The sequence below is a fragment of the Marmota monax genome, unplaced genomic scaffold, assembly GCF_021218885.2.
Source record: "Marmota monax isolate L192 unplaced genomic scaffold, Marmota_monax_Labrador192_F-V1.1 WCK01_AAM20220418_F8-fsc00055, whole genome shotgun sequence".
NCBI lineage: Eukaryota > Metazoa > Chordata > Mammalia > Rodentia > Sciuridae > Marmota > Marmota monax.
In genome coordinates this window covers 11,836,537-11,860,707 of record NW_026695205.1, presented here as the reverse complement: position 1 = coordinate 11,860,707, position 24,171 = coordinate 11,836,537, and the positions used below count along the sequence as shown (strand labels likewise).

At 56.1% G+C, this 24,171-nt stretch overlaps 1 protein-coding gene across 6 annotated transcripts in view; it reads left to right on the top strand.

Annotated features, from left to right (window-relative positions):
* The window catches only part of Pbx1 (PBX homeobox 1), a 231,494-nt gene that overhangs the window by 151,644 nt on the left and 55,679 nt on the right, over positions 1-24,171 (top strand). Inside the window, exon 1 of one of the 6 annotated variants that reach the window (XM_058574413.1) lies at positions 22,108-22,358. The exons of the other annotated variants lie outside the window; for them this stretch is intronic. Coding sequence (XP_058430396.1) covers positions 22,133-22,358 — 226 coding nt within the window. The 5' untranslated portion in view covers positions 22,108-22,132. Of the gene's footprint in view, positions 1-22,107; positions 22,359-24,171 lie in introns of those variants that run through there. 6 annotated transcript variants of the gene reach the window in all.

Here is a 24,171-nt window from a genome sequence, read left to right as displayed (position 1 = left end):
GGGGGACAGGCCAGAGGATGATTAGTAAAAATGAGAAAAATGAGTAAAAATGAGAACTCTGTATCTGGCCTCCTCAGAAAGAGCAGTGCAGGTTCTCGCTGCCTTGTGGCCCAAGGTCAGTTTCAGTCCTCAGAACCGGCTGCGGCAGCCTCTGTGATGGCTGCCATGCGAGGTCAGTGGTGGTCATGAAGAGGGTCCACCGAGCAGAGCAGCTGCTTTCCAGATCACTCACCCGTTGCAGGAGGCTCTGATTCTCAGAATCCCCATCACCCGCCTCGGATCTCGGGGCAGAGAACCTCACACCAGGGTTCCGCTGAATTCACAGGAGGTTGCCTGGGAGCTCGGATCAGAACAGGAGCAGACGGCCTTGCCTTCCGCCCCCACTCCTCATGAGATGAGCAAAGGGCCCCACGTCACACCAGGCCCTGAGGAAGGGCTTGGAGATATCTGCCCAGCCACATGGGGGCGCCACCGGGGGTGCGTGGGCTGGGGCCTGGTGGAGGTGGAGAGGAGCGGAGTGGCCCTGCTCTACTTCAGGGTGGGTCAGACGTGAGGAGGAGGCCGAAGGAGCAGCTCCTGTTCTGCAGGGGTCTGATGTTAGAGGGTCCTGGCTGTGGTGGGGACCCCACAGGCCACCAGAGCCCAACCCCCCCCAGGGAGGCCTCCCCTCTCCTCCTGACCATCGAGACAGCACTAAGCTACCTCTTGGGCAGTGGTAACTTGGGAAAGCTTGGGAAGGAGAGGAAAGAGCCCGAGTGTGCCCCCCAGGGCAGCGCGTGCCTGCCTGAGTGTCCCCTCTGGCTGGCGCCCGTGGCAGCTCCTACCCTTGTTAGACAGCTGAGGCTGCGGCACACGCTGTACCTCACGAGACCGTCGGGGCACCTTTCTTGATGCTAGATGCTTTTCAATAGTTACTCTTAACAATCGCTTAATACTCCTCAAAGTTTTAAGTGTCATTACCCTAAAAATAGTTGAGAGTGTGATGAATAGCCTTTATTAATGTCCTCAGTCCTGGGCAGACAAAGGGAGAAAATGACATCTATTTTTTTTCTCCTTCAAATTTCACTGAAGCCTCTCGGCCTGCAGGCGGCAGGGATGTGAGGTTAACACTCACGTGTTTGCATTCGTCGTGGGGGATTCTGGTAGCTCCACCTTCCAGTGGTGAACCTGCTCGACCAACAGGGCTTGGGCCCTCTGCACAGCAGTATTGTGCTGGGGACAGTAGCTGGGGACTGCGTGACATGGTGGGCAGCGCACACATGTGGCTTAGCACACGGAGCAGTGGCAGTGCCGCGGCCCAGCCTGACTGGCGGTTACTGACGGATGGGGTCTGTCCAGTGTGAGAGGAGATCTGCATGCAGCCACCGGGTCCAGGCCTTTTACACAGAAAAGGGAGGATCCAAACCAAACTGCATAGGACAAGAAAGGTACATTCGCTTTTTAAAAAGGTCTTTCATCTCTTTAAAGATACTCAAAATGTGGTGGCGTTTATAATGGAGCCAGGGCAGTATGTGGCCTCTCTGGAGTCTTGTTCAACATGCACGTGGGTGTTCCCGCCTCCTGCATGCTCACGCCTGACCATGTGGTGGCCTTCCTTGGTAAATGCTTGTGTGTGGCTGTGTGTGCGAGGTGTGTGATGACACACTCTCTAGGCCCCATCAGCGAGGGTAGAAATGCAGGCAGACTATCAGTCGTGGCTATGGTGTGGCTATTCTGACAGCTGCTTCATCTCCACTCTACCTGAGTCTACAATAAGAAACTAGTCTCTTAGCAACTAAAATGTATTCTCAATCCGGGGCATTAAGAAATAAGAAGGCCCACGGTAGGAAAACACACGTGCGCAGCGGCGTCTGGGCAGCTCCTGCCGAGGGGGCACGGGCGGCCAGGGAGCAGCAGGCGGCCCCTGCCATCCAGCCACCCCTGGCCAGTGCCCCTGGAGAGGAAGCCCTGCCTCAGAGCTCTGGCAGCCCAAGCGGAGAGCGGAGAGTGAGCAGGAGTCCTAGGAAAGATCTTCACTGAGCCTTTACATCGTCTTTAAAAAAATCCACTCCTTGTCTTCTCTCCCAGGCCAGCAGGTCCACAGTGGGATGCTCCAAGGGCAGGGGAGGAGGCCCAGCCTCCTGTAGGTGGAGCCATGGGGCAAAGGAGTGCCCCCTCCTCAGGTCCACAGCATCCTGTCTCTGTGACATCCAGAAGTCCCCCAAGTCACGTTCTCAAAAGGTGGCTGGTGAGCCGACAGCCGCTCTGAGACCAGCGGATCAGAGGGGCCCAGCATCTGCTTCCCACTGGGTCTCTGAGGGTTGTGCCCTGCTGATTTCCAAGGGCCCTGGGATCCCAGAAGTGAGGACCCAGCTGTCCCCCGTGGAGCTAGACAGTGGGAAGATTTGCAAGCCCACTCTTCTTACTGTTTTTGTTTCAAACGTATTATTTTTCCTAAAAATATGTTGTGCATGTAAACATGTCGTGGGTGTTCTTTTTAATGAATTACTAAACATTGAAACTTTTCTTATTCATTTCTAATATACTAAATATCAATAGATACAGCCTATATAAACAACGCTCTTTCAATTTTCAGATTTTAGGAGTATACAAGGGTCCCATGACTGAAATGTTTGAGAACCAGTGCTTCTAACTCCGCCTGTCTACACCCCGTGTGAGTCCTGAGATGTGGTGGTGTTTCTGCACTACAGCTTCAGAGTGGCTCCCGGAACACGAGTGGGTCTGAGGGAGGAGTGGAGCTGGTGTGTCACTGCAGGGTTCCGTGCTGGGGTGCTGCGGTTTCTGGCACGCAGAGGCGCCACTCTTGCAAGGCGGGGCGTCTCTGCCACAGCGCTCCGCTGGGGCCTGTCAGTGCATCTCCGGGAGCCGTGGCCTCTGGTGGGTCGTGCCTCCTCAGCAAAGCCTGGCAGCCCATCTCCACTCCACGTCAAGACGGAGAAGCAAGACGTAGGGGAGACTGCCACGGGGAAGGAGGGGCTGTTAATTAAGCTCTATTAAATATTAATTGGAATATAAATTCAAGCTCACCAACTCTTGGCAGTTATATAATCTAATTAAGTGGTAGGCCCTATTGTCCCCCACTGTCACCCCGTGTCTGAGGGAATAAAGTGACCTTCTGCTCGTAAACACCACCAGGGCTTTATGAATCCGAGGCATTTGCCAATAAAGAGGACGGGGAAGCCGGCCGTACTAGTCAGTGTACAGAACGCAGAGGGGCTGACTGAGGGGCCGTTTCCCTGGGGGAGAGCGGGAGGCCGTCCTCCAGGGTCTGCCAGGGTCGCGGGACAGACGCGGCCCTGCACACCAGTCCACACTTGTGCGGGTTTTCTGCTTAGAGAGAGGAAGATTGGATCACTGGGACAGTTTGGATTTCAGAAACTCCCCTTAAGGGGAGAAAGTGTGTGTGTGTGTGTGCTGTGCATGGAAGTTCCAAAGCACCCAATAGGAAAGGCTGGAAGATGAGCGTGATTTCTTACTGGCAAACCTGAGAGGGTCCAGGTTTTCTGCTGATGGTTCTGGTGAGGGGACAGGAGCAGCCTCCTGGGGCCTGAAGTCCACCGGGCAAACGGCCTCCGCCCCCGTGTCCTCCTGCTCTCCAAAGTCCTGCCCTGCGTGTATAACGGACCACAGCAAGCCCACCTTACGCACAAGTAGAAGGAACCAATCAAAATAGACAAATAGATGAGTGAGTGGGGGGGGGGTGAACTGGGAAAGAGCCGGTTCCCTGCAGCATGATCTTGTTGGGATGAGCCGACTACTATGTGCAGCTATAATGCTCGAATAAAAATGCTCTAATAAAAAAGGAGGAAACTTTTAAAAAGGAACCTACCAAGAACTTGAGAGCAGATCAAAGTCTATAGTAAACATCTATTTTAATAGTGTACATTGGGGAAATTGATGATTTGAGGTTATGTACAGAGGCTGTGTGGAATCACATCCTACTTCTTTAAAATAAAGTGCACATTGAGAGTGACAATCAACAAGTTCTCCAGGGAAGGCACACACCGGCGGCCTTTGTCTCTGGGCTGTTTCACAGTCAGCTGGACCGTGCACCTGTGGTCTGAGGCGCTCTCCGTGGGGCATGAGGTGGAAAGTGTCGCCCAGTTGGAAGCCTGGAGGTGCTGGCCACGCCGCCCTGGTCCGGCTCCTACGCATGCGTGCTTCTCCTCCTCCTGGATGCTCTGCCGCTGCCCCCCACCCCAGGCCCTGAGCTGGGAAGCGCTGCCTTTCCTCACGGTGTGATTTCTGCGCCTCTCCCTGACTAGCTCTGGTGCTTGGCCCCCAGGGGTGAGAGATGCTGGTTGGGGTTTAGCAAAGGAGATTTTGGCATTTAAACGTGAATTTTGCAAGACCCTGCAGCTGGTCCAGAGGCCCTAGGGACACGGCTCTTGTGGGCTTTGACCTCCTGGGGTCTTGGAGGGCGGGCGTGGTTTCCCGGGGGCACCTGGGCCGCTGGCTGGCTGGCGGGGGAGTGCCCTGGAGTCGTGGCATGGATGGCCCCATGTGTTAGCAATTTCACTGGGGTCTCCTTGATTTCCTTTCCAATCTGGGCCTTGCAGGCTTCTAAAGGGATGTGGGTAAAGGCCCCCAAGGTTGGGATCATTGTGCAGTTTAAGCAGCTGCTCACCCTCTGACGGTGGCCAGAGCCATCTTGAAAGGCCCAAGACCACTGTTGAGTGCAGCTGACACAAGTCCCACTCTTGGCCTTCCGTCAGTCTGTATCAGATGAGAAAGGCAAGTTCCGTGGCCGTGGGAGGCTGAGGTGCGGAACGGTGGACCCCAGCAGGGGTGGGGTGTGCAGGCAGGAGCTGGCCGCGGTTCCGTCCCCGGTGTCTACACGCCCTGCTGGCTTGCAGGAAGGAACGCAGGGACAAGCAGCCCGGGCACCTCTCAAGAGCTTGGCACGGGCTCCCCTGCTCACTCTGGAGTGTTTCTTTCTTGTGCCCGCGCTGGGTCTCGGGTCTGTGCTGCTGACGTTTTAGAACATGAGAAAGAGCCGCAGTCGGAGCCAAGTATCTGCCAGAGTGTGTCGGGAGAACTTTTATCATTCCTGTCAGATACATCACAACTCGCTTGTCTCACCATACATCTTCCTAAACGTGACAGAATATTCAGCTGTTATTAATTGAATACTCTCTAATTTAACTGCTTAGCAGGAGAAAGAGTGACTGGTTTGTTTCAACATGTAAAGCTGGCACCAGCCCGAAAGTGGGCTTCAGTGTGGCTGCGTGGCTTCCTGAAGAGCCATTGTGCAGGGAGCCGTGGGCCCTGCTCTCCAGCAGGGGACGGGCGCCATCGGAGGGTGTGCGAGGGACCCATGGGTGACAGGGAGGCTGTGGGCCTGGGCTGCGTCACCATTCCGCCATCGGCTGGGGGGCCGGTCCTGCTCCCTCCAAGCTTCAGCTCACCTCGGGCCTCGTGGCAGGGACCTTTCTTCTAATCTAAAAGCTTAAAAGAATGAGCTTGATGTCCAGCCTTCATCTTTCCAGTCCATAAAACGCTGGGCGCTGCACTTGTGTGGGGGGATCTGATGCTGAAGCCACCACCTGGAGGAGGGGTGACCCGGGCTCAGCTTGAGGAGCCCAGGGAGAGCTGAGCCTGAACATGGATCTCTCCCTGGACTTTGGGAGAACAAGAGCCAGCCGCCCGTCAGCCTGGGCAGCTTCCCCCAGAAAGCAATGGCGGATTCCAGTTCACGGACAAACCCTGGTGTGAACCAGACGCCCTGCTACCCGCGTGTGCATGTTAGATGTTTCAGTAGACGCACTTCCGTTGTCTTTTAAAAGAAGACGTGGAAACGTCTCAGTTCCAGAACACCTCTAGGCTCCCACACCACGTGGACTTTTTTCCTAACAAAATGAATTCAAGACACGAAGACACACAGAAGCCGCTGGGGTTGGACGTGATGCCTCCACATGTAGTGGAGTGGACAGTGGGCAGTCCCTGTTCTGCCACCAAGGCCCACAGCGTGGAGGGGCTTCCCAGGCCAAGGAGAGGCAGAGCCACCTGCAGGCCCCTGAATCGCCCATCATGGGACTATTAGCTGGCGTGTTCTGGAAAACGTTATTACCCCCAGGGCGCCATGTAACACCCTGGCTCCGCGGCCGCCAGCCAGCTTCTCTGGGCTGCACAGCGAGAGCTCCCCGGCAGGCTGCCAGGGGCTTGAGAAGGCTCTGGGGCCCAAGGTAGCCTCCCGGTGCCCGTCAGCGTTCATTGTAAAACCCAGTTCGGGGGAAGCCCACTCCCCTGCTTTCCCTCTGCACTGAGCGAGCTGGCTGGCACGGGGGACACAGTGCTGGCACACGGCCCCTCACTGTAGGGCTGGCTTTGCTTCAGGATGGCATGGAGAAGGGGATTATTTGCACTGTGGCTTTGATGCAAGCCATCATTGTCATATTACATGAATAGCACGGCACAGGGAGGCTGGGCACAAAGACCAGCCCCTCCTTTCCTCACACTGACCTGTGTAGCCCACGTCCCGTCACAAAAGGGTTCCTGATCCTTTCCCCCTCATAGTCTTGGGGAAAATAGTGGCCTGCTTAGAAGCATTGATTTTTTTGAAAAAGCACACTTTATTTCAAGCTTTGCAAAACATCAAATATGGGAAGCGTTTTTTTTCCAAGAGAGAGTACACAATAAATGCTGTGTGCGTATGCTCACGATTGTATTTACAATTATTCTTTCCTGCAATTTTAAAAAATGCAGGTGGCTCCAAGACCTGCAGGTACTCTGGCAGTGCAGGGAAGCATCCTATACAGTTTGGGAATTCCAGGTAGAAGCACACACAGTGAAAATACCAGAAAAGCTATGCACTAAAAGAAAACTGATCTGAGAATTCCTGGTACCTTTCCGAGCTCAGCAGGATCAGGGTTTGCAAGAAGACTGGGGAGGGCAGTGCACTGAGCCCAGACCGTGGGTGTCTGGGCAGAGAGGAGGGTGCAGGCCTTCAGGGTTGTACCACACTGGCATGCAGAAGGAGAGGTGGAGGCCAGGTCAGAGAACTGCTAGCGTAATGCCAAGTGAAAATCACGCGGTTTACTATATAGGATTCAAACAAGTGTCAATCCATTGAAGAAGTCACCAGGCTTAGCTCTGTGAGGCCCTGGGAGTGTGGGAGAGGGCATGGACGAGGAAGCAGAAGTGGTATTGAGCCATATTTTTAAAACTAATCTGGATTTTGTCAAGAGAAATTGCAGCAGATACTTGTAGGGCCCCTGGTTTTGCATCAAGAACCGAGGATATTCCTATGGACACATCGGGAGACAGGGCCACCTCCCTGGAGCCTGGGTTTTTGTAGGGGAGTCATGGAATGTGTTGGGGTGCAAGCACAGAGCTTGATGGGGATGGATGGAGTCAGTGGGTGACCATGACTCTGAAGGTCAAGTTCAGGGAGTACAGATAGGAGGTCAGGAAATGCCGTGACTTAAGACAATTCAGGTGGCCCCAGGAATTAAGCCTGTGGCATTTGAGCCCGACGGAGTCATGTTCCTTCACTGAACATCTGGATTTTTGATCATTGTCTGAAGTTTGAGCAAATAAGGACGACAAAGGCGTTGATTAACAGAATTTAGTAGCCACTACAGAGTGAGGTCTTCACTTTCCAAGATGGAAGGGCTTGATGGTGCCTCGTCCACCCTCTGAATCGAGAACGTGGCCCATTTAGCATGGAGCCCTCGAGGTCAGCTGTTGCACCTGCAGTCAATGGAGTATTGACAAGGAGTGAGAAAGCGGTTCTGAAAGACCTTCCGGGCTCCCTCAAGCCTGCTTTTCAGCCTCTAAATCATGCTGATACCATCTCGCAGCCCGGTGTTTCCATCAAGGCCCCCGCACCAGACTGGGCTGACCCAGTGAAACTCACCGAGGTCTGCCAGTGCCCCCCGCCCAACCCCCGAGGCCCCAGGGTGCACCCGGGTGGTCACATGAGCCTTGGCATCTGGTGAGACCCAGTGAGCTCTCCTGTGTTGTTTGGTGTTTTCCACTTTAAAATTGTATTTTGTGGCTTTTGGTGTGGTTAGACTTCTGGGTGGACTGAGCCGTGACGAGCTGACTTTCCTCTGGCAGCGCGCCTCCCCACCGCCACAGATGCCTGCGAGCACCTCGCCCAGCAGCACGTGCCTGGTCACAGGGGTGGGGGGGTCTAGTGGCAGTTTTCCCTCTTGGACCCTCCACCCTCTCTCCCCAAGCCTGTGTCAGGGCTCCCTTGCCCAAGCACAGCTCTGAGTAGAATTTGTGCTCACGGAGCGCTGCTGGCCACTTGTACCACGGGGACAGGGCCTCAGACAGCGGAGTTCTAGTTCATGGCTGCTTCCCTGTGTCAGTGCCCGGGGCCAGGGCCTGTGCCAACGCAGCCCCTCCGTGAGCCACGTGGAGGGAAGTGACCTCAGGGGCTGCAGGGAGACTGAAGAGCAGACTGCGGGTGTGCCTGGCACATCTGCAGGATGGCACAAGAGCCCTCCAGAGGGCGGGCGAGGGAGATGCCCCATGCCCTGCTGGCAGCCTGCCCCATGCCCTGCTGGCAGCCTGCCTCTGCTCACCCCAGGCCGGGGTACAGCTCGCCCCTCTTCCTCAGGCACCAGCCAGAGCACACGAGTGTGCAAAGCACCACGCAGAATCAGAGGTGGCCTCCCCGTGCCAGTCCCCTGCTTCTCTCACGGTCCCTTACCACCAACAGCAGGAAGCCCTGAGTGCCACTGAGCACACAGACAGCCGCTTCCCCTGAACACTGCACAGTCACTGCCAGAGGAGGGTGCCCGGCCCAGGAGGCCTTGAGGAACTGCGAGGACAGGTGTGGTTCAGACGGTGGAGAGCAGGCCTCGGCCGAGGAGCAGGCGCGTCTGCTGAGAGGGGCTCTCAGGGGCCGGCTGGGACCTGCGGTGACCCTGTGGGTTCCTCAGACCCTGTTCCGATGCCAGGCTTCAGGGGTTTTGAGCAGCCTCACCACGCTGCAGCGCCCTGTGGGTGCTTTCGTTAATGTCCTCTGTAGCATGGGTAAAAGCCGAAACGGCCAGGTCTGCTCTCAAGCAGCTTCAATCCCGCTGCACAGGAGGGTGGCGGGTGGTGTAGACACCGGCACAGACAGCAAGTCGTAACACCGCCTAGCTGGATTGAGTTCCAGAACGCCATGAGGGTGGGAGAGAGACTGGCGCCAAGCTCTGCCTCGCTTGTGGCATCCACGTGGATTTCTGGGGCAGGTCCCTCCTGAGCTGATGTCCCCGTCCCACGCACAGGAAGTCCTGGCAGGGTACCAACAGGGGACGCAGAGCCCCAGGTGGCTGGCTCAGGAGCATTCTCTGCTGGCTCCCATTTATGATTTTTTTTTTCTTTGTAAAGAAAGAAACATAAGGAAAACATTTGCTTTGACACCGAATCCACCCCCACATGTAACAGTAATTGCAGGGCCTGAAGGGAAAAAAGTATCACTCCAATTTGGGGCCAACCCGCCTTGACAACAGCGCGTTGAGCCCTCTGAAGAGATGACGCCAGGCTGCAGCAGGGCCGCCCTGGCACAGGTGCACAATCAGAGGGCACCGAGAACTGGGGCCCGGAGCGGGGTCCTGGGCAGAGGCACGAGGGCTCCCAGGGAAGTGGTGCATCCAGGCTTGGCCCATGGTGCGGCCTGTCCTCCACCCTCTCTCCCCAAGGAGACACCTTAGGGATCTGGCCAGGCGCTAGTTAGGCGCCCGCTTCACAGGACAGATAGGACCACCGAACCTCCACCAGAGCCACCAGACCCCCTAACTGCGACCGCCACCGAAGCAGAGCAGACGCAGGAGGCCCGGCAGGCCCAGGGCACCGCCTCCCTCACACGCCTTCTCTCAGGCTCAGCCTCCACGTGTCTGCAGAAGTTCAAATACTGAGTCAAGTTTATTGTTTCTATCTCGTTTATTTTAAGTATAGTTTTACACTTTATTATGTGCAGTGACATCTTAAATGGAGCCTGTCACTCCATCTCGCCTGCTGCCAGGGCTGCAGCCACTTACCCTGTCACCCACTGGAGCAGCCCTGACTGGGGCTCACAGAACCAGCAGCGCCGGCTCCACCCTCCCAAGCCAGCACCCTGTTCCCGGAGCAGGGCGCCAACAGGCCCTCCCCCAGGGAGCGTCCCCATGCCGACGGGGGCGGGTGCCACCCCTCTGGGTCCTCATTTCCTTTCTTGCTCTCCATGCTCTCTCCTCTGAGGTGGTAAATAAACGAGAAGGCGTTTTCCCCGCTCTTCCCACGTGTGAGTTTCTGCTCCCTCCCCTTCCTAATAGTGTTTTGTTCACTTAGCTCACGCCCTTGCAGCAACGATGGAAAGACAAAACCTCACCAGAAACTTTCTTTCCGTGTTCCCCTCCCAGGTGACCAGCGGCCGGCCCTGCCGCCGTGGCGAGGTGGCCCAGAGTGCTCTGAATATTTCATTCCCCGGCTGCCGCAGCAAGACCTGCAGATGGTGCTTGCCGCCTCCTTCTGGACCCGGTTCAATTATACATGAAAGTGGGGAGCTGAGATTTGTCTTTTTGTCTCTGCTTAGTTGGAATAACACAATAAAGCGTGATGGGCAGGAATTTCCCAGGCTGCTTTGCTCTCAGCTCGGACATCCCCAGCCAGCTCTCCCCAGAACCCTGCGCCACTGACATTCAAGCCAAGGGTGGCCTTACATTTTGGAGATTTTCTTTCTGATTTTCTTATCTGCACTAAGCCTTTCTGAAAGTGTCAACAAGCAGCCCGCTCCCCAGCCCCTCGCCGCCCTCTTCCTGATTCCATTTCTTGTGCACTCCTTGGCCGTGAATACAGGTTTGCTCCAGAAGCTGGGGTCAAACCCTTCCCTCTTCTGTGCCCCTAAAAGTCCTGCCCCATCACGTCCTGCTGCACAGGGCCATGTTGGTGACCCGGGAATAGGACTTTTCCTCACAGGCGGCGTGCATCCACAGCCTGCTGAACCAGAGTATAAAAATAGAACACACGTGTATAGTAAATTATGCAAACTTGTGAACTTCATCTCGCATGCACATATTATTAGACACCGGTAGTATTTTAAGTGTGTGGGGGTATGTGCTTGCATGCCAAAGGGCTGCTGGGTTTGGTGTGTTTTTGAAAATCCCAAAATTGAACTTTTATTGGGGCATAATTGTTATGAAATTTTGGAAAACAATGGAGCACACTGTTTACCTCAGGCTATTTGGAGGGACTAATGTGAAACATTTCCCCTTCAACCCCAAGCCCGTAAGCACTGGGTTCTGGATTAATGCAGGGTTGTGGAGACCGTGATAGGATGGCTAGTTCCGTACCCATTATTCATCTCAAAGAGTGGGCAAAGCAGCCCGTTTCCCTTCCTTCACTGATGGATAGACATTCCAGCAGATCAGGGGGTGCTCCGTGAGGACTTCCTCTCCCTTTGTTCCCACCTAAACCTCATGTGGGGCATCCCCCCTGCAGGCCTGATTCTGTTTCCACCTTGTTTTGATCTGTCTTTGCGAAGTTCAGCAGAGTTGTAATTCATACCATGTCCTCACCACCTATACTGCTGTGTGTTAGTCATTAAGATGAAGTCAACGTGGCCTCCAGAGAAATCACCAGCTTTAGAGAAACCCCAGGAATCGGGTGAGAGCTGCAGCCCCAGGCCAGCCCGGCCAGCAGATCTCGGGCCTCTTTTCTCATGTTCTGTCACGGTCTTCCACGTAGCATTCCACTGCTCTTTCTACTTAGTTAAACAGGACCCAGGGTAACTCAGAGATAACCATGAAAATGAACCCAAACCGAGAGTTTCAGAGAGTGTGGGCTGGGGCGTGGCTCCGTGGTGGAGCCCTTGCCTGGCGTGCAGGAGGCCCAGCACTGCAAATAAAAAGAGAGATAAAATGGGCAGCGGGCTTCGTTTTCACATTGGTGTGTGATAACTACCCGTTGGGGCGATGCAATTGGAGATGCAGTTCTCACCCCAGTAGAGGGACTCTCCCTGGACAGTCCACCTTCATTTCTGGCTTAGCTTCTGTTGTCCAAAGGGCATTAGGTGAGTGAGGGGTAAAAATTTGGAACCTAAGTGGAGTCAGAGATGCTGCTGTTCTATATTTTTCAGGAAGTTAAAATGACATCTTTGTAGCAAATTTTCTAGGAACCAACAGTAGAAATGCTTGATCACCTGTGGTCACTCTCTTCAACTAATTACCCGGGACTCATTTTCTGCTGATATAAAATCTTGCCAGAGTAATGAAATTGGAGTTCCTATTTTCAGCTATTTTTAATTTGTCGATCACTGACCTACTTTTATCGGGGAATTTGGAATAAACTGAAACACGATAGCAACATTACGAGCATTGCTACAACAACTTTACACGCACAAGGTACTTCTCAAACACATCATCTTGATGTTGACCTTCACAGGAACTCTGAAGGGAAAGGAATTTGGTTTTTCTTAGTTTACAGATGGGCACAGCACCTTGGAGAGCTTGAGTGACTTAACCAGTGACAGCTCCTCCGATCCAGCGTGGACATGTTAGGGTTTTACTCAGTGCTGAGCAGCACAAACCACCTCCCTGCTCCCAAGAAGCAGAAGGAAGAGAAGCTATTTAGAGCTGCCTTAACATGGGCTCCTTCCTGGGCTCCACTTCCCACCCACGCAGCGTGATCCAAGGTGGCTCTCGGGGACCAGACGTTCCTTTTCCCATCCAGGCACCAGAGCACAGAGGGGCAAAGAGCAAGTGTACGCCTCTCCTTTCAACCCGACTTCTGCCACTCTGCTCAGACCCCTGCTTGCCTCCCTGTGCCACGCTGACCTGACCACACCGAGTTAAAGGCGAGCCTTGGACGTGCAGCTGGCCGACAGGCCCAGTGTCCGTTAGAAACAGGCAAGCTTCACAGTGTCCCTGTGGGTGAGCAGCCTGGGTAGTGATGTCGAAACCTCGGTGTGAGATTGCACAGGGAGCCAGGCTAAGCACGCGGTGCCAGCACTGTGAGCATGTGCTGCACTGAGCAGCGGGCGAGAGCCGGTGGTGCGCTTCCCAGAGCAGCCACCACCAGGAGGCTCTGCCGCAGGAGGGACCTTCAAGCTTGGGTGCAAATTCTTAAAGATTAATTTGTGTGCTCCCAGCGGAACATTTTAAGCGTGTGGCTGCTAAATTCACATGCCCCCTGATGTCACTTCTTACTTAAATCATAATAGCTGATAAGATCTTGAAAACTTGTAGGATCAGCTTCTTTGCTCTTTGTTGTCAGTGGTCAGGGAACGTGAATGCCCCTATGACCGCAGTAGGGAGTGTTTTGTATTACCACCTCTATTTCTGTTCCTCAGCACTGGGGCATGTATTCGTCCTTGTCGATACCCTCTAAGTCCTTGTCCATGAGCAGGGCAGGTGGGTATGCTTCTGTCTACTGCCGCAGGCCCACTGGCTGAGGGCGTCACAGGGCACACACCGCCCAGAGGTACTGATGGCTGGCAGCTATCTTGTATTTATTTGTACTTTTTTAAACAAAAGATGGAGGTAGAGTGCTTGTCAGTCCACAGCAGGGGCATCTGTGTGTGTTTCTGTGTCTGTCTAGATATTTTATGTATTACTTTGGCCTCTTGATGTGATTTCTCTGAGGTCACAAATCCATTCAGAACACTTGACAGTGCAGCCGGCTCCCACGCCTTTGTTGCAGGAATGTGGGGATGACCACATCACTCATAAGTGAGCCCTGCAGGTCTCACTGGGACGTCAGGAGAACTTTGTGGGGTCGCCTGGACCACCACATGTTTTATTTAGGCCACAGATGTTTGGTCTCCTAATTTAGTCATCTTTCTTGGTTACATTTTTGCTGAATTTCTTTCTTTTGCTTATCTTGCCTTCCTGGTTTCATAGGAATCTGCCTGACTGGCCCTAGTCCACCTTCATGGGAAACACTATTATTGGTGGCAACTTTGACCCCAGATCTATTCGTGATACAATTTGGAGTCTGTAGTGAAGTGTCATGAGATAGGAAAACCTTTCCAAAATCCTTTGTGCAGATTTTAGGTCCGTGCATTTATCTACCACTGTGGAAACCCCATCTGGGTTTATTGTAGCAACACTGGCGACAGGCGTTAAAGACCTTGTTCTCATCGTGGGCTTTTGTTTTGTTTTCGTAACTCAAGCTGCCATTAAATTCTGTCCTGAGTTGGTCTTCTTTGGGAAAGAAGGAACTGGAGGAGAGACTAAGACCCCCAGCCCCACCCAGGCTGCAGCCCACAGACAGCATCTTGGGATTGCCCCGAGGTAGCTCCAGACTGCGGAAAGCGCTCTCATGTAGACGTGCAGCCCTGCCTTTAATTCTCCCCGTGGATTTACTGAGTGGTATGCTGGACCACTTGGGTGTGTGTAAGTGTGACATGGACGTCTGATGTGTCCATGCACAGGTGCAGCGGCCTGGGCACCCACTATCCATTTAGGATTGAAGCAAATGGCTCACTTCTGTTCTGATTTATTTTGGAAACTTGGATGAAAAGGGGAAACTGCTTCATCGATGAAGTCGGTGGGATCCTAAGGCGGGTTCTCCTCTGGGGCCAGGTTCAGGGGAGGAAGCACAAGTGTCCATGGTGAGTTTCACTGGGACAAGGAGGTGAGCAGACAGTGAGCACTTGCTTGATACCTCTGTGTGCCCCACAGTCCTGGAAAAGCTGTCATGTGACCTCACAACTGTGCTCCCTTACTCCAGGGAACTTGTTATGAACACGTCCCGAATCCCAGAGAAGCTCCTGATGCCGTGGGGAGAACACAACTCTGCCCACAGATGCCCGCCTCTCGGCTGGCAGTGGGAAGGAGTACAGGGGGCAGCTGGCGGCCCTGGAAATTTCTGGTTATTGTGACTGTTCAGGTGTCACCAAATGTCAAGGAACTGTGTGGCACCATCAGACAGATCTCCAGCAGCAGAGTGGTGCACACTGCTCAAGTGGAGCGGCAGGGACAGTGGCAGTGAGGCTGGACGGAGGGGGACAGGCAGACCTGGAGGGCTGGGGCAGACCTGCTGCAGGTCACCAAGAGGCGTCGGCTGTACATCCCAAAGCCCTTGGGTTTGCTTCTCGCTGTCCTCACTTCCGCCCTCGTCGTCCTTATTGTCCCCCTGTTGACTTACGGGGGCCGTCAGGCGCTGCTCTTGCACAGACCGTGCTCCACGGAGGACACTGGAGGGGACACACCAAACCCGAGCCAGGAGGGAAGGCCGAGGACACCGTGTCCGTCCGTAGCCAGGGAGAAGCAGGACGGGCGTCGGGCCACGCGCCTGATCCCGAGTTTGGAAACCCAGAAAGGGTGCTTCCTCGAGTGTGATGCTCCCTGCCCGTGGAGTCCGCTCTCAGACGGCTCACATTCTAGACGTCTCCTCCTCACATTTCCTTTCCCTTCTATTCTGCTTCGCCCCGTCGCACCTTCCTGAGCGTGTTGTGAAGCTGGGCCCCACGTCCCAAACCTGGATGCCTTTGGTCAAATGCACGGTGCCTGGGGTGGTCGTGCCTGTCCATTTATAAAGTCGTTCCTGGTTAAAAAGAAAACAAAACACATACATTCTGGGGCGCGCTGAGGCTGACTGGAGAACTCGAGCACCGTAGACGCCGTGACGAGGTGGCCCCTTCCTTCACGAATCTTGAGCCCCTACAGTGGAGCCATCAGAGCGCGACACCAGACGCAGGTCCTCAGGGACCAGGAACCCCTCTCCCTTCTGCCTGGAGTGGGGCGGAGGCACGTGGCCGCGTTGGGTGTGGTGTCTGCATTCATCTGCGTTAGACAATCCTGAAGGCGAGGAACGGTCGGCTCTTGGTTCCATAAGGAAAGATGGCTCTGTTGCTCATCTTGGAGGAATCCTGGTGTGGAGTGAGGAGAGACGGAGAGGGGAGAGGCAGCAGACCTCACGCTCTGGCCTCTGTGCGCACTGCCAGCTCAGCTGGTTCATCATGGTCAGCACAGATAAGGCCCACCCTGCACGGAGCCCTGGCACCTTCTGCATATATTTCTGGCACAGAAAGCCAGATGGGGACAGGAACTAACACAAGAGTCACATCTGCCATTCCGGACAGTTAAGCAAAACGTGAAATTGCAGCTAACACCCCGGGTTCTTCAGAACAAGACTGCAGGGAAGGGTGGGCGTGGCTTGCCGAGGGGGCTCGGCTCTGGATCCTGAAGGGGAGGCATGTTTGCTCTTTGCTTACGTGGTTTTCCCCACACCAGGGAGTCCCTACTTAACAGAGACGGCGTTCCTCATTCAGGAGGACAGAATGTAGTACTCCTTGGAGTCCTATGACCAAGGGCACTCAGCAGGAGGGAAACCACCGCTGATGTCCCACCCGCCAGCTCGCGTCCAGTGAGCTCCCCGACAAGCACAGGCGTGATTCACAGCTGGGGAGGCAGCTCTGAGCCTGGCTAGGCCCCGCCGGGAGTGCTGGAGGTGGACGGAGGTCTGTTCTCAGGTGCCCATCGTCTCGGGACCCCAGATCAGCCAGCAGAGGACACCACCGGAGCCCTGGGGCACCCAGCCCCTGCCCTGAGGGAGGTCCCGCTGCTGGCCCTCGATGGCCCTCGGGAGCCTGCTTTTAACTCTGCTTTGCTTCCTTGTTGTCTCTGAAACTGGACTTGCCTTTCCATTGTGCAGAACCACTGGTCCTCATCGGATGGCCGCGTTTCAGAGACCTGAGACTGGCGGGCCGCCCCGCCTCGGGCTTGGTGCTGTGGGTCTGTCTGTGTGAGAGGAGCACCCTCCCCAGGAAAGCCACCCGTCCAGCTGACCTGGCACTGCCCTTCTGGGCCTGGGCGCAGGGGCTGCTGCCATGGTCTGCCTGAGGCTCAACAGGACGTGAGAATCTCACAGAAGCTGGAGGAGATGCTGGCCTCAGACCACGTGCCATCTGGCCCCTGGTTCGTCACGTTTCCTGCTCACAGAGCCGAGCAGCAGAGCCTTCCCTTTGAGGTCAGCAGCAGCCTCGTCTGTCTTCGACTATGAGCCAGAGGGGGCTGTGTATGGAAGCAAGGAAGAGCAAGGCCCGACAAGAGGCCTGAGCGGGAGGGGTCTTGCCCTCCTGAGGCCCTGGGCCTCAGTGTGCCTGTCCCCACATGGCAGGGCTCCCTGTCCTTCATTTATTGATCCCTGGGGAGCCCGACACCTCAGTCACATGGACCCAGACCAGGAGAGGGGTGCAGGCCCTACCAATGCAGGGGACATCGCCGTAGCCAGGAAGCGAGCCAGACCTGGACCTCAAGCCAGTTTTATCACGTGGCACGGCGTGAAGGACCTTGTAGGACAGCGTCCGTGATGAGAGGCTCTGCTGCAGCCGTGTCGCGGGTGTGGCTGCTCCTTTGGCCTGTGAGCCCGTGTCCAGGCGTTCCCCTGGCTCTGCCTGCCCTCTGCCACCCCATCCCTATGATTTCAGCTCACAGGGTGGTAACCAGCTTGGACCCACACACACCCAGGCAGTGCCGGCTTCTCTGAGTTGGGGGCCAGGCCAGGGTGATGCGGAGGCCGTGGGCCCTGCCTGAGTGGAGCATCTGTGTGACTCTGAACTTGTTTCAACTCCTCTGAGTCAATTTCCTGAAGAATGGCTATCCAGGACTTACTGGCGAAGCTGGCCATGTGGGTCAGCTCAGATGGTGCTCCGGGGCTGCGGGACAGCCCGTGACAGACGGCGGGCACGGTGGAGGAGGCGGCCGTGGGGCTCCATGTGCCTTCATGGAAAAGGCGGGCTTTCTGGGCTCACATGTGAGAGCCGAGTCCCACAGAAGTGGTCTGAGGAACCCTCGAGCTCCCCTTGGTCTTTTCAAGACAGGTGACTGGCCAGGATCACAGATACCAAGAGTCCCAACCAAGGACACAATCTTTAGTGAAACCAGCACTTTTCCCCTGTGGCCACCTGCTGTAGATCCCACCTCTGCCATGCAGAGCGCTTTGTCCCCGTTGCCTGGCCCTTGCTCCCCGTGGTCCCCAGATGCCCCCATGGGTGAGGGGCACCTCTGAAGCCAAGTCCCAGAGCCACAAGCCCTTCCTGCCTCCGTCTCCTTTCTCAGAGGGGCAGGAGGTTTGGGTGCTAAACACCTAGTCTGAGAGGTGAGTGGAGAAGGGTGGGGAGGCAGGAAGCGCTGGAGGAGAGGCCAGGCACCACAGGTGGTGTCCCTGCACCTTCCTCCTTCAAAAGGCGGCTGCCCTCGTGAGTGGCCAGTCCCGGCCTTTGGCCAACCGAGGGGCTGCAGGGGGATGTCAGTGTTTATTGCTTTTTCCTCTGGGTAGAGAGGGCACCAGCCAGCAGTATTTGAAGATGCTCAATATTAAAAGAATGCCGAGCTCTCCCGCGACTGATGAGAACTTGCTACCCTTGCCCCGGGGTGTGTGGGCCTGGCATTGGGTGCTCACCTCCTGGGCTTCATCTCCTGAGCTTGGCAGCCAGGCTGAGTCTGGACCTCACCAAGGAGGACGGCTGCCTTCTCTGAACACACCCTCAGTGGCCATCTCCCCCCACACACACCACCACCACGTCCCTGCGCCCAGAGGGTCCCTTGCTGTCAGCCGTCTGGGTCCACAGGCTGCATTTCCTCCTGGAAAGTGGAGCTCCCTGCTTGACAGTCGCTACAGTCTTTCTGCCTTTTCTCTTAAACAGCTTTTTTAAAGCCCCCAGAGACCCTTAAAAAAAAAAGGAATGCAAATGGAAATTGCGCTGGGAGCTGAAATGAACATTGTTGCGAGTCATGAGATCCTGGCCACTCGGGGACAAACTATTTTTTATTTTGGGTCATATTTCTTCCTTGGCATTTATTACACCTCTGTTAAACACAGCTCATGTGACACAGTGTTACTCATACGCAATCAGAGAAAAAGCTGTAAGTTGAGCCATTAGCAGGGCAGGGCGGCCCATTGTTAATAGCAGCCATTAAGGCTGAGGGAAATTGCTGTCTGACGCCGAGCCAGGCCTGTCTGCAGATGAGACTGGGCCTCCGCGCCGCAAGGGGGCTGGGCGGCGGGAGGGAAGGAGAATGGAATGCAGCAGCCCAGACCTCTTGAGGGAAGGCAGGGTGGAAGGCAAGCAGGGCCCTGCCCAGGAAGGGGGCAGAGGCCCTCCTGGCAAAGGGGGCAGCCCGTCTGCTCTTCCTTCCAGGGGAATCACCTGACAGCTCGTATCCAAGATCCTCTGCCAAGTCCATTTTAGCTGCAGATAGGAAACTCAGGGTGCAAAGCCTCCCACCCCAGCATGCAGCTGATCGCAGATTCACTCCGCCCAGATTCCTTGCCATCAGACCTCAGTGCGGCAGCACATTTTCCCAAAGTCTACATATAAAAGAAGACATGCCAAATCCTTGCCAAGATGCAGCGCCATGACCCGCTCTGACAAGCCACTCTGAAGCATGCTTGTTTGACGGGGTCGGGTGGATTTGAGGGGGCTTGGTAGAGAGCATGTTTATGGACAGCTCTGCCAGGGGAGGCGCTGGCCCGTTCTACGGATAGTGCTAACTCACTAGTGCAGAGAGGGACTGTTGTCACAGGACGGCATGTCCATTTGGAAAACGGACCTGCAGCTTGGAGGATGGTCCCTGGACAGAGCGGCCCCTGCCCTGCCCCCACCCCTCTGACACCTGTGGAGGGTGTGCTGGGGGGAGTTTGCAGCCCTGTGTAGTTTGCAGGTAGAGACAGCAGAACGAAGTTGAAAGGCTAGCTGGATGGCCCCCGGATGAACTCGGGGCAGCTGGGAGTCAGAGCAGCACCGGAGGTGACTGGCACTTGGGCACCCCCGCCCCATGCATGCCCCGTGCACGCCCCGTGCACGCCCCTTGCATGCCTGGCTCAGGAGAAGTGGTGGGGCCTGTCAGAAGGAGGAGACCCTGCTGACTCAGACCCAGAGAGGCATCTCCTACTCAGTGTCTGCTTTCCCAGAACATCAGTCCTGGGCACAGGCCCGAACCTGTTCCTTGCTCCCAAAACCACTGTGCTGTCAGGTCGTCTCATCACACAGCCATCCCTGCTAGACCTGGGGCACTTCTGTGGCTTTGTCACGTCAGGAGCAGCTGCACTCAGCCTCTCTGTCGGTGGCGCCATTCTGAACACGAGAACCACTTGGGGTGCAGTCTGGGGGGAATTTAAAGGCCTCTATAGGGTCCCCAGCACCGGGAGCTCCTTGCAGAAAACACTCTCTTCCCGTCCAGCTCTTGCAGAGCCAACATGCACCTCCCTGTTTTGCAGCTTCTCTGCCCTGCTCCTGGCAGACTGCGTCCTGGTGAGCTGTGTATCTGGGTGTGCTGGCACTCGCACTGCGGTCTAGTCAGTTGCCTTCATGTCAGTCTCCTGACCCATCCGTTCCTTGAGAGTGCCGGCGTGGGCCTCAGGGTTTGCTGTCCAAGACTGTGGGTGAAGATCACGGCTGTAGGGTTCTGTGCTGTGTTTGTGGTGTGTGTCTTTCAGGATGAGATGGTCAGGAATGGGGTGGGACAGGTGGCCTGGGCACTCCCACCTTGCAGGCCCTGCTGCTCTCTCACTAAGGGGTTATCTCCAAAGGGAATCCACCTGGGCTACCTGCTCTTCCCAGGTGTGCAGGAAAGAGTCGGGGGTTGGAAGGCACTGAGAAGCAGGTGTTGGAGAGAGGGGTTGAGTTGGCTGAGGCACAGAGGTGGTAGGGCACTCGCAGCCCGTTAGGGGGGCAGCTCGTTGCAGTGTGAATGCTGGGAGTCTTCGAGAACCCGGGAAGTCGGGGGTCTCACTCTTCCATGTTGGGGGAGGCCATTTCCCAACATGTACGTCTACCTGGGTTCTTGGATCTTTAGGAAATCTGAGTGGGAGGAAAGGGCAGGTGGAAAGGCGATGGTGACTTCTCCAGAGAGAAGCGAGCAGGAGTGGAGGGGAGCAAGAGGAGTTCTTCCCGAATCAGCAACCGGCATCCTCTCGAGGCACAATGCCGTCCTCCTCGAGCACAGCCGAGTCTGTTAGGGAGCTGCACCCCTCAGACTCAGGCGGCTCCTGACATGGACTGACTCAGAAAAGAAAGTCCTCGTGAGAGGGCGTCATTAGCCCAGCATCTCCAGCGGGACCAGTGGTTTCCTCGGGGAGCTGACAGGGTGCCTTGGGTTGGTCTTGGCACCTTCAGGAAGGAATTCCTAAGCCGATTTGCTCAGCCACGTCCTGGTACAGTTCCTTGGTGACTTTGGTGGCACTGGGCCCTGAGCTGTGCCTCCGCAGGCCACAGCCATTGCTGCGTGGGAGGCCGTGACTCGTCCTGCAGACTCGTCCCAGGGCCCCGGGATGGAGGACCTCACCCTTGGTCAGGATCCTGGGGTTCTTCTATTTCAATGAGTCAGAACAATGTGTCTCACTGCAGTGACTTCAAGACTGTCCCACCCGTCCACAGGCTGGAGGAGCAGAGGACACGGGCCTCAGCTGTCGACAGTTTTCTCCCATAACACTCGCTGTTCCCGGGTCCGAGTTGCCACCTCCTGGTGAAGTGCCCGTCCCCTCAGGTCCTCACACGCTGCCAGCGACCCGGGGCCCAGAGGAGCGTACAGTGCCCTCTGCCAGTGCCAGCCAGGCCTTGATCACACTTCACGCTGTAATTCAAGCCTGCTAATCCTGCTCTGTGGTAGGAAGAGAGGCCTGTTCTGTCAGATAAGCTGATTACTGTCTGGTGTGTGCTTCGTGCCTAGCAAGAGTTGTTTACATGTGAAATCGTGGCTGGTTGGGGTCCCTGCCTCCCACACTAGGAAGCTTGGTCAGGGTGTCAGCTCCACCTCGGACCTGGGAGGGGAAGGAGGACAGCGGCCATTCAGCTGCGTCTCTCTCAACCTCAGTGCTGGTGGCCACATGTCCACTGCTCTTCTCTGTTAATGCAAAGAGCAAATAAGAGATTCAGAGCCTGAGACTTCTGTCCCCAGGACCCCTTCCAAAGACCACTGCCCAGACGTTCCACATTCTGAGACGGTCTCTAGGGTGCTCTGAACGGGGGGCTGCCTTTAGGGCTTTGGTGGGTGTGTGACGAACCAGCAGGCGGCAGAGGGCCAGCCACAGGGAGAGGGGGCCGCAGCCACCAAGAGTGCGTCGCACACTCAGGAGTCTCTTCAAAGGCACAGGAGCCTAAAAGCAGATGAGGAATTTCAGGGCATGGTGACTTCATCATCAGCTGGCCTCTCCCTGTCAGCTGCCCCTGGCACAGGGTGCCCCTGGTGACTGGCCTCTGTACAGCCTCATGCCTGGTGGGGAGGTGCACCTTCTGCACGTCTGGGGGTTGAGGGGCTGCGTGTGTCCCGGGGACTGCCCTGTGGCTCTCCTGCTCCCAGACACAGAGCAAGGTCTGTTCCGTGGTGGCTCTCAAGTGTCTAGATCCTGCACACACCATCATGTTTCCTGGGAGGACACTAGGAGCTGGGAGACAGCCGGTGGGCAGCTGGACCTCCCTGGTCCTTGTCGGCCTGGTGAGCATTTGTGGGGTCTGCTTGTGCATGTGAACAGGTGGCCGCCTGCCCTGGAGTGGGGAAGTGGGTGACCGTCAGCACGCTGACCTGAGAGGGCATTGTGGTCGCAGTCTGAGTCACCTCCCACCTCCCGCGGTGCCCTGGGGTGGGCCGTGGTCCCCTCTTCCTCGTGAAGCCAGTGTGTCTTTAGGGCAGGAATCTTACCTGTTTTATTTCCGTGTCCTCGCTGCCAGTCTGACACCCAGCGAGCGCTCGCGGAATGTGTGTTTTTAATTTAATGACTGAATAGACGGGTTTGTAGTTCAGTGGGGAGGGGGCCCAGCAGAGTGACACGGGGTGAACCCCGGCCTGTTTCCCGGCATGATGGGCTCCCGCTCTGCTCCTCCCGCCTCTCTGAGGCCAGCATCTGCATCCCCAGGGCCTGCTGCTCCTCGGGTGCTGCTCAGCATGGTCCGCAGAGGCCGGAGGAAGCCTCCCTGAGACGGGGTGTCGGGAGGGCCCGGTGGCCTGGGGCGCAGGAGGAAGGGACCTGGGTGCACACGCTGCCTCTGTATCCGTGGAGTCGTGAGGCTTGTTTCTCCCTCCCCACTTCCCATTCCTGCCCCCCAACGTGCTCAGCCTCACAGGACAGCGGTGCCCACCACAGCACCCGCAGAGGAGGGGAGAATTAAGACAGCCCCGTTTCCTGCTCATAGTTCCTCAGACCCCTGTTCCTGGAGGGTGGGGACTATCCCGTCCCCACGTGGGCTGCCTCAGAGTTCCGAGACCGGCAGCCTTGCTGCTTGCTAAGGTGGAATGGAGCCTCCCCCGACTCAGGCCCTGGTCCTCCAGAGGAGGAAGGGCTCAGAAGCACAGGTCCAGGGCTTTGCCGAACCCTGTGTCAGCAGCTCACCTTCTGAGGTGTCGTGTTCCTCCACCACTGGAGAGGACTTTGAAGGTGAGATTAGGCTAAGGTGACATCATGACCTTCCCAGTGTCCGTGGGGAGAGAGACACATGCCATGTTCATGACCCTCTTACCTGCACAGGTGTTTTCTTTGTTGGAGGACCGTGCTGTGCCCTTCCTCTGTTCCTTCTGGGACCTCAGGTGTCCTGTGGCATTCAAAGGCAGAGAGGGCCACTTATCCCTGGCTTGCAGACTGCACCTGGAGGCCCACCTCTGGGCCACGTCAAGCTCTGTGCCGGGTCTGCCCAGCCCAGTGCTGCCCACTTCACCTAGCAACAGCTCAGCAACTCTGCCTTCCCCCCAGGTCTCCTGCCACCAAGTGAAGCCACATTCAGCTTTAAAAAAGCATGTGTCCAACCATAATTTTTGATGCTGTGGAGTGCAAGCAATTCTGAGACTTTTTGGTTCACTTTGGGGCACAACAGGTCAAGGGCGATGAAGCTGGAAAGCCACATGATTCCCTCATGGTTCTCTCTGGCTCAGCGGGCTGGACGGCAGAGAAACGAGGAGAAACGGCCGCCTGGCCGTCTACAGCGGCCCCTGCCCTGGGAAGGCTTCCAGCTGCCCTGAAGGCCCAGCCATCTCTGCCAGCACCTCGCCAGGACTGGAAGCAGCGAGGGAGCCCAGCCCAAGTCAGCTGCGGACCTCCCTGTTCCTGTGCCATTCAGACTCCGCTGGGCCTCCGTTTCCCCAGCTGAATAAAGGGCTTAGTGAGGAGCAGGGCGTTTACGTGAAGAGGAAACAGTGAGCTGGGTTCCAACAGTTCCTTTGTGAAGTTCACTTCCCACACAAGAAGATGCCTGGCTGCTTCCCCTGTCCCAGGCCCACGTCGCCATTCTTCATCTGGGCACTAACTCCTCCCCAGGAG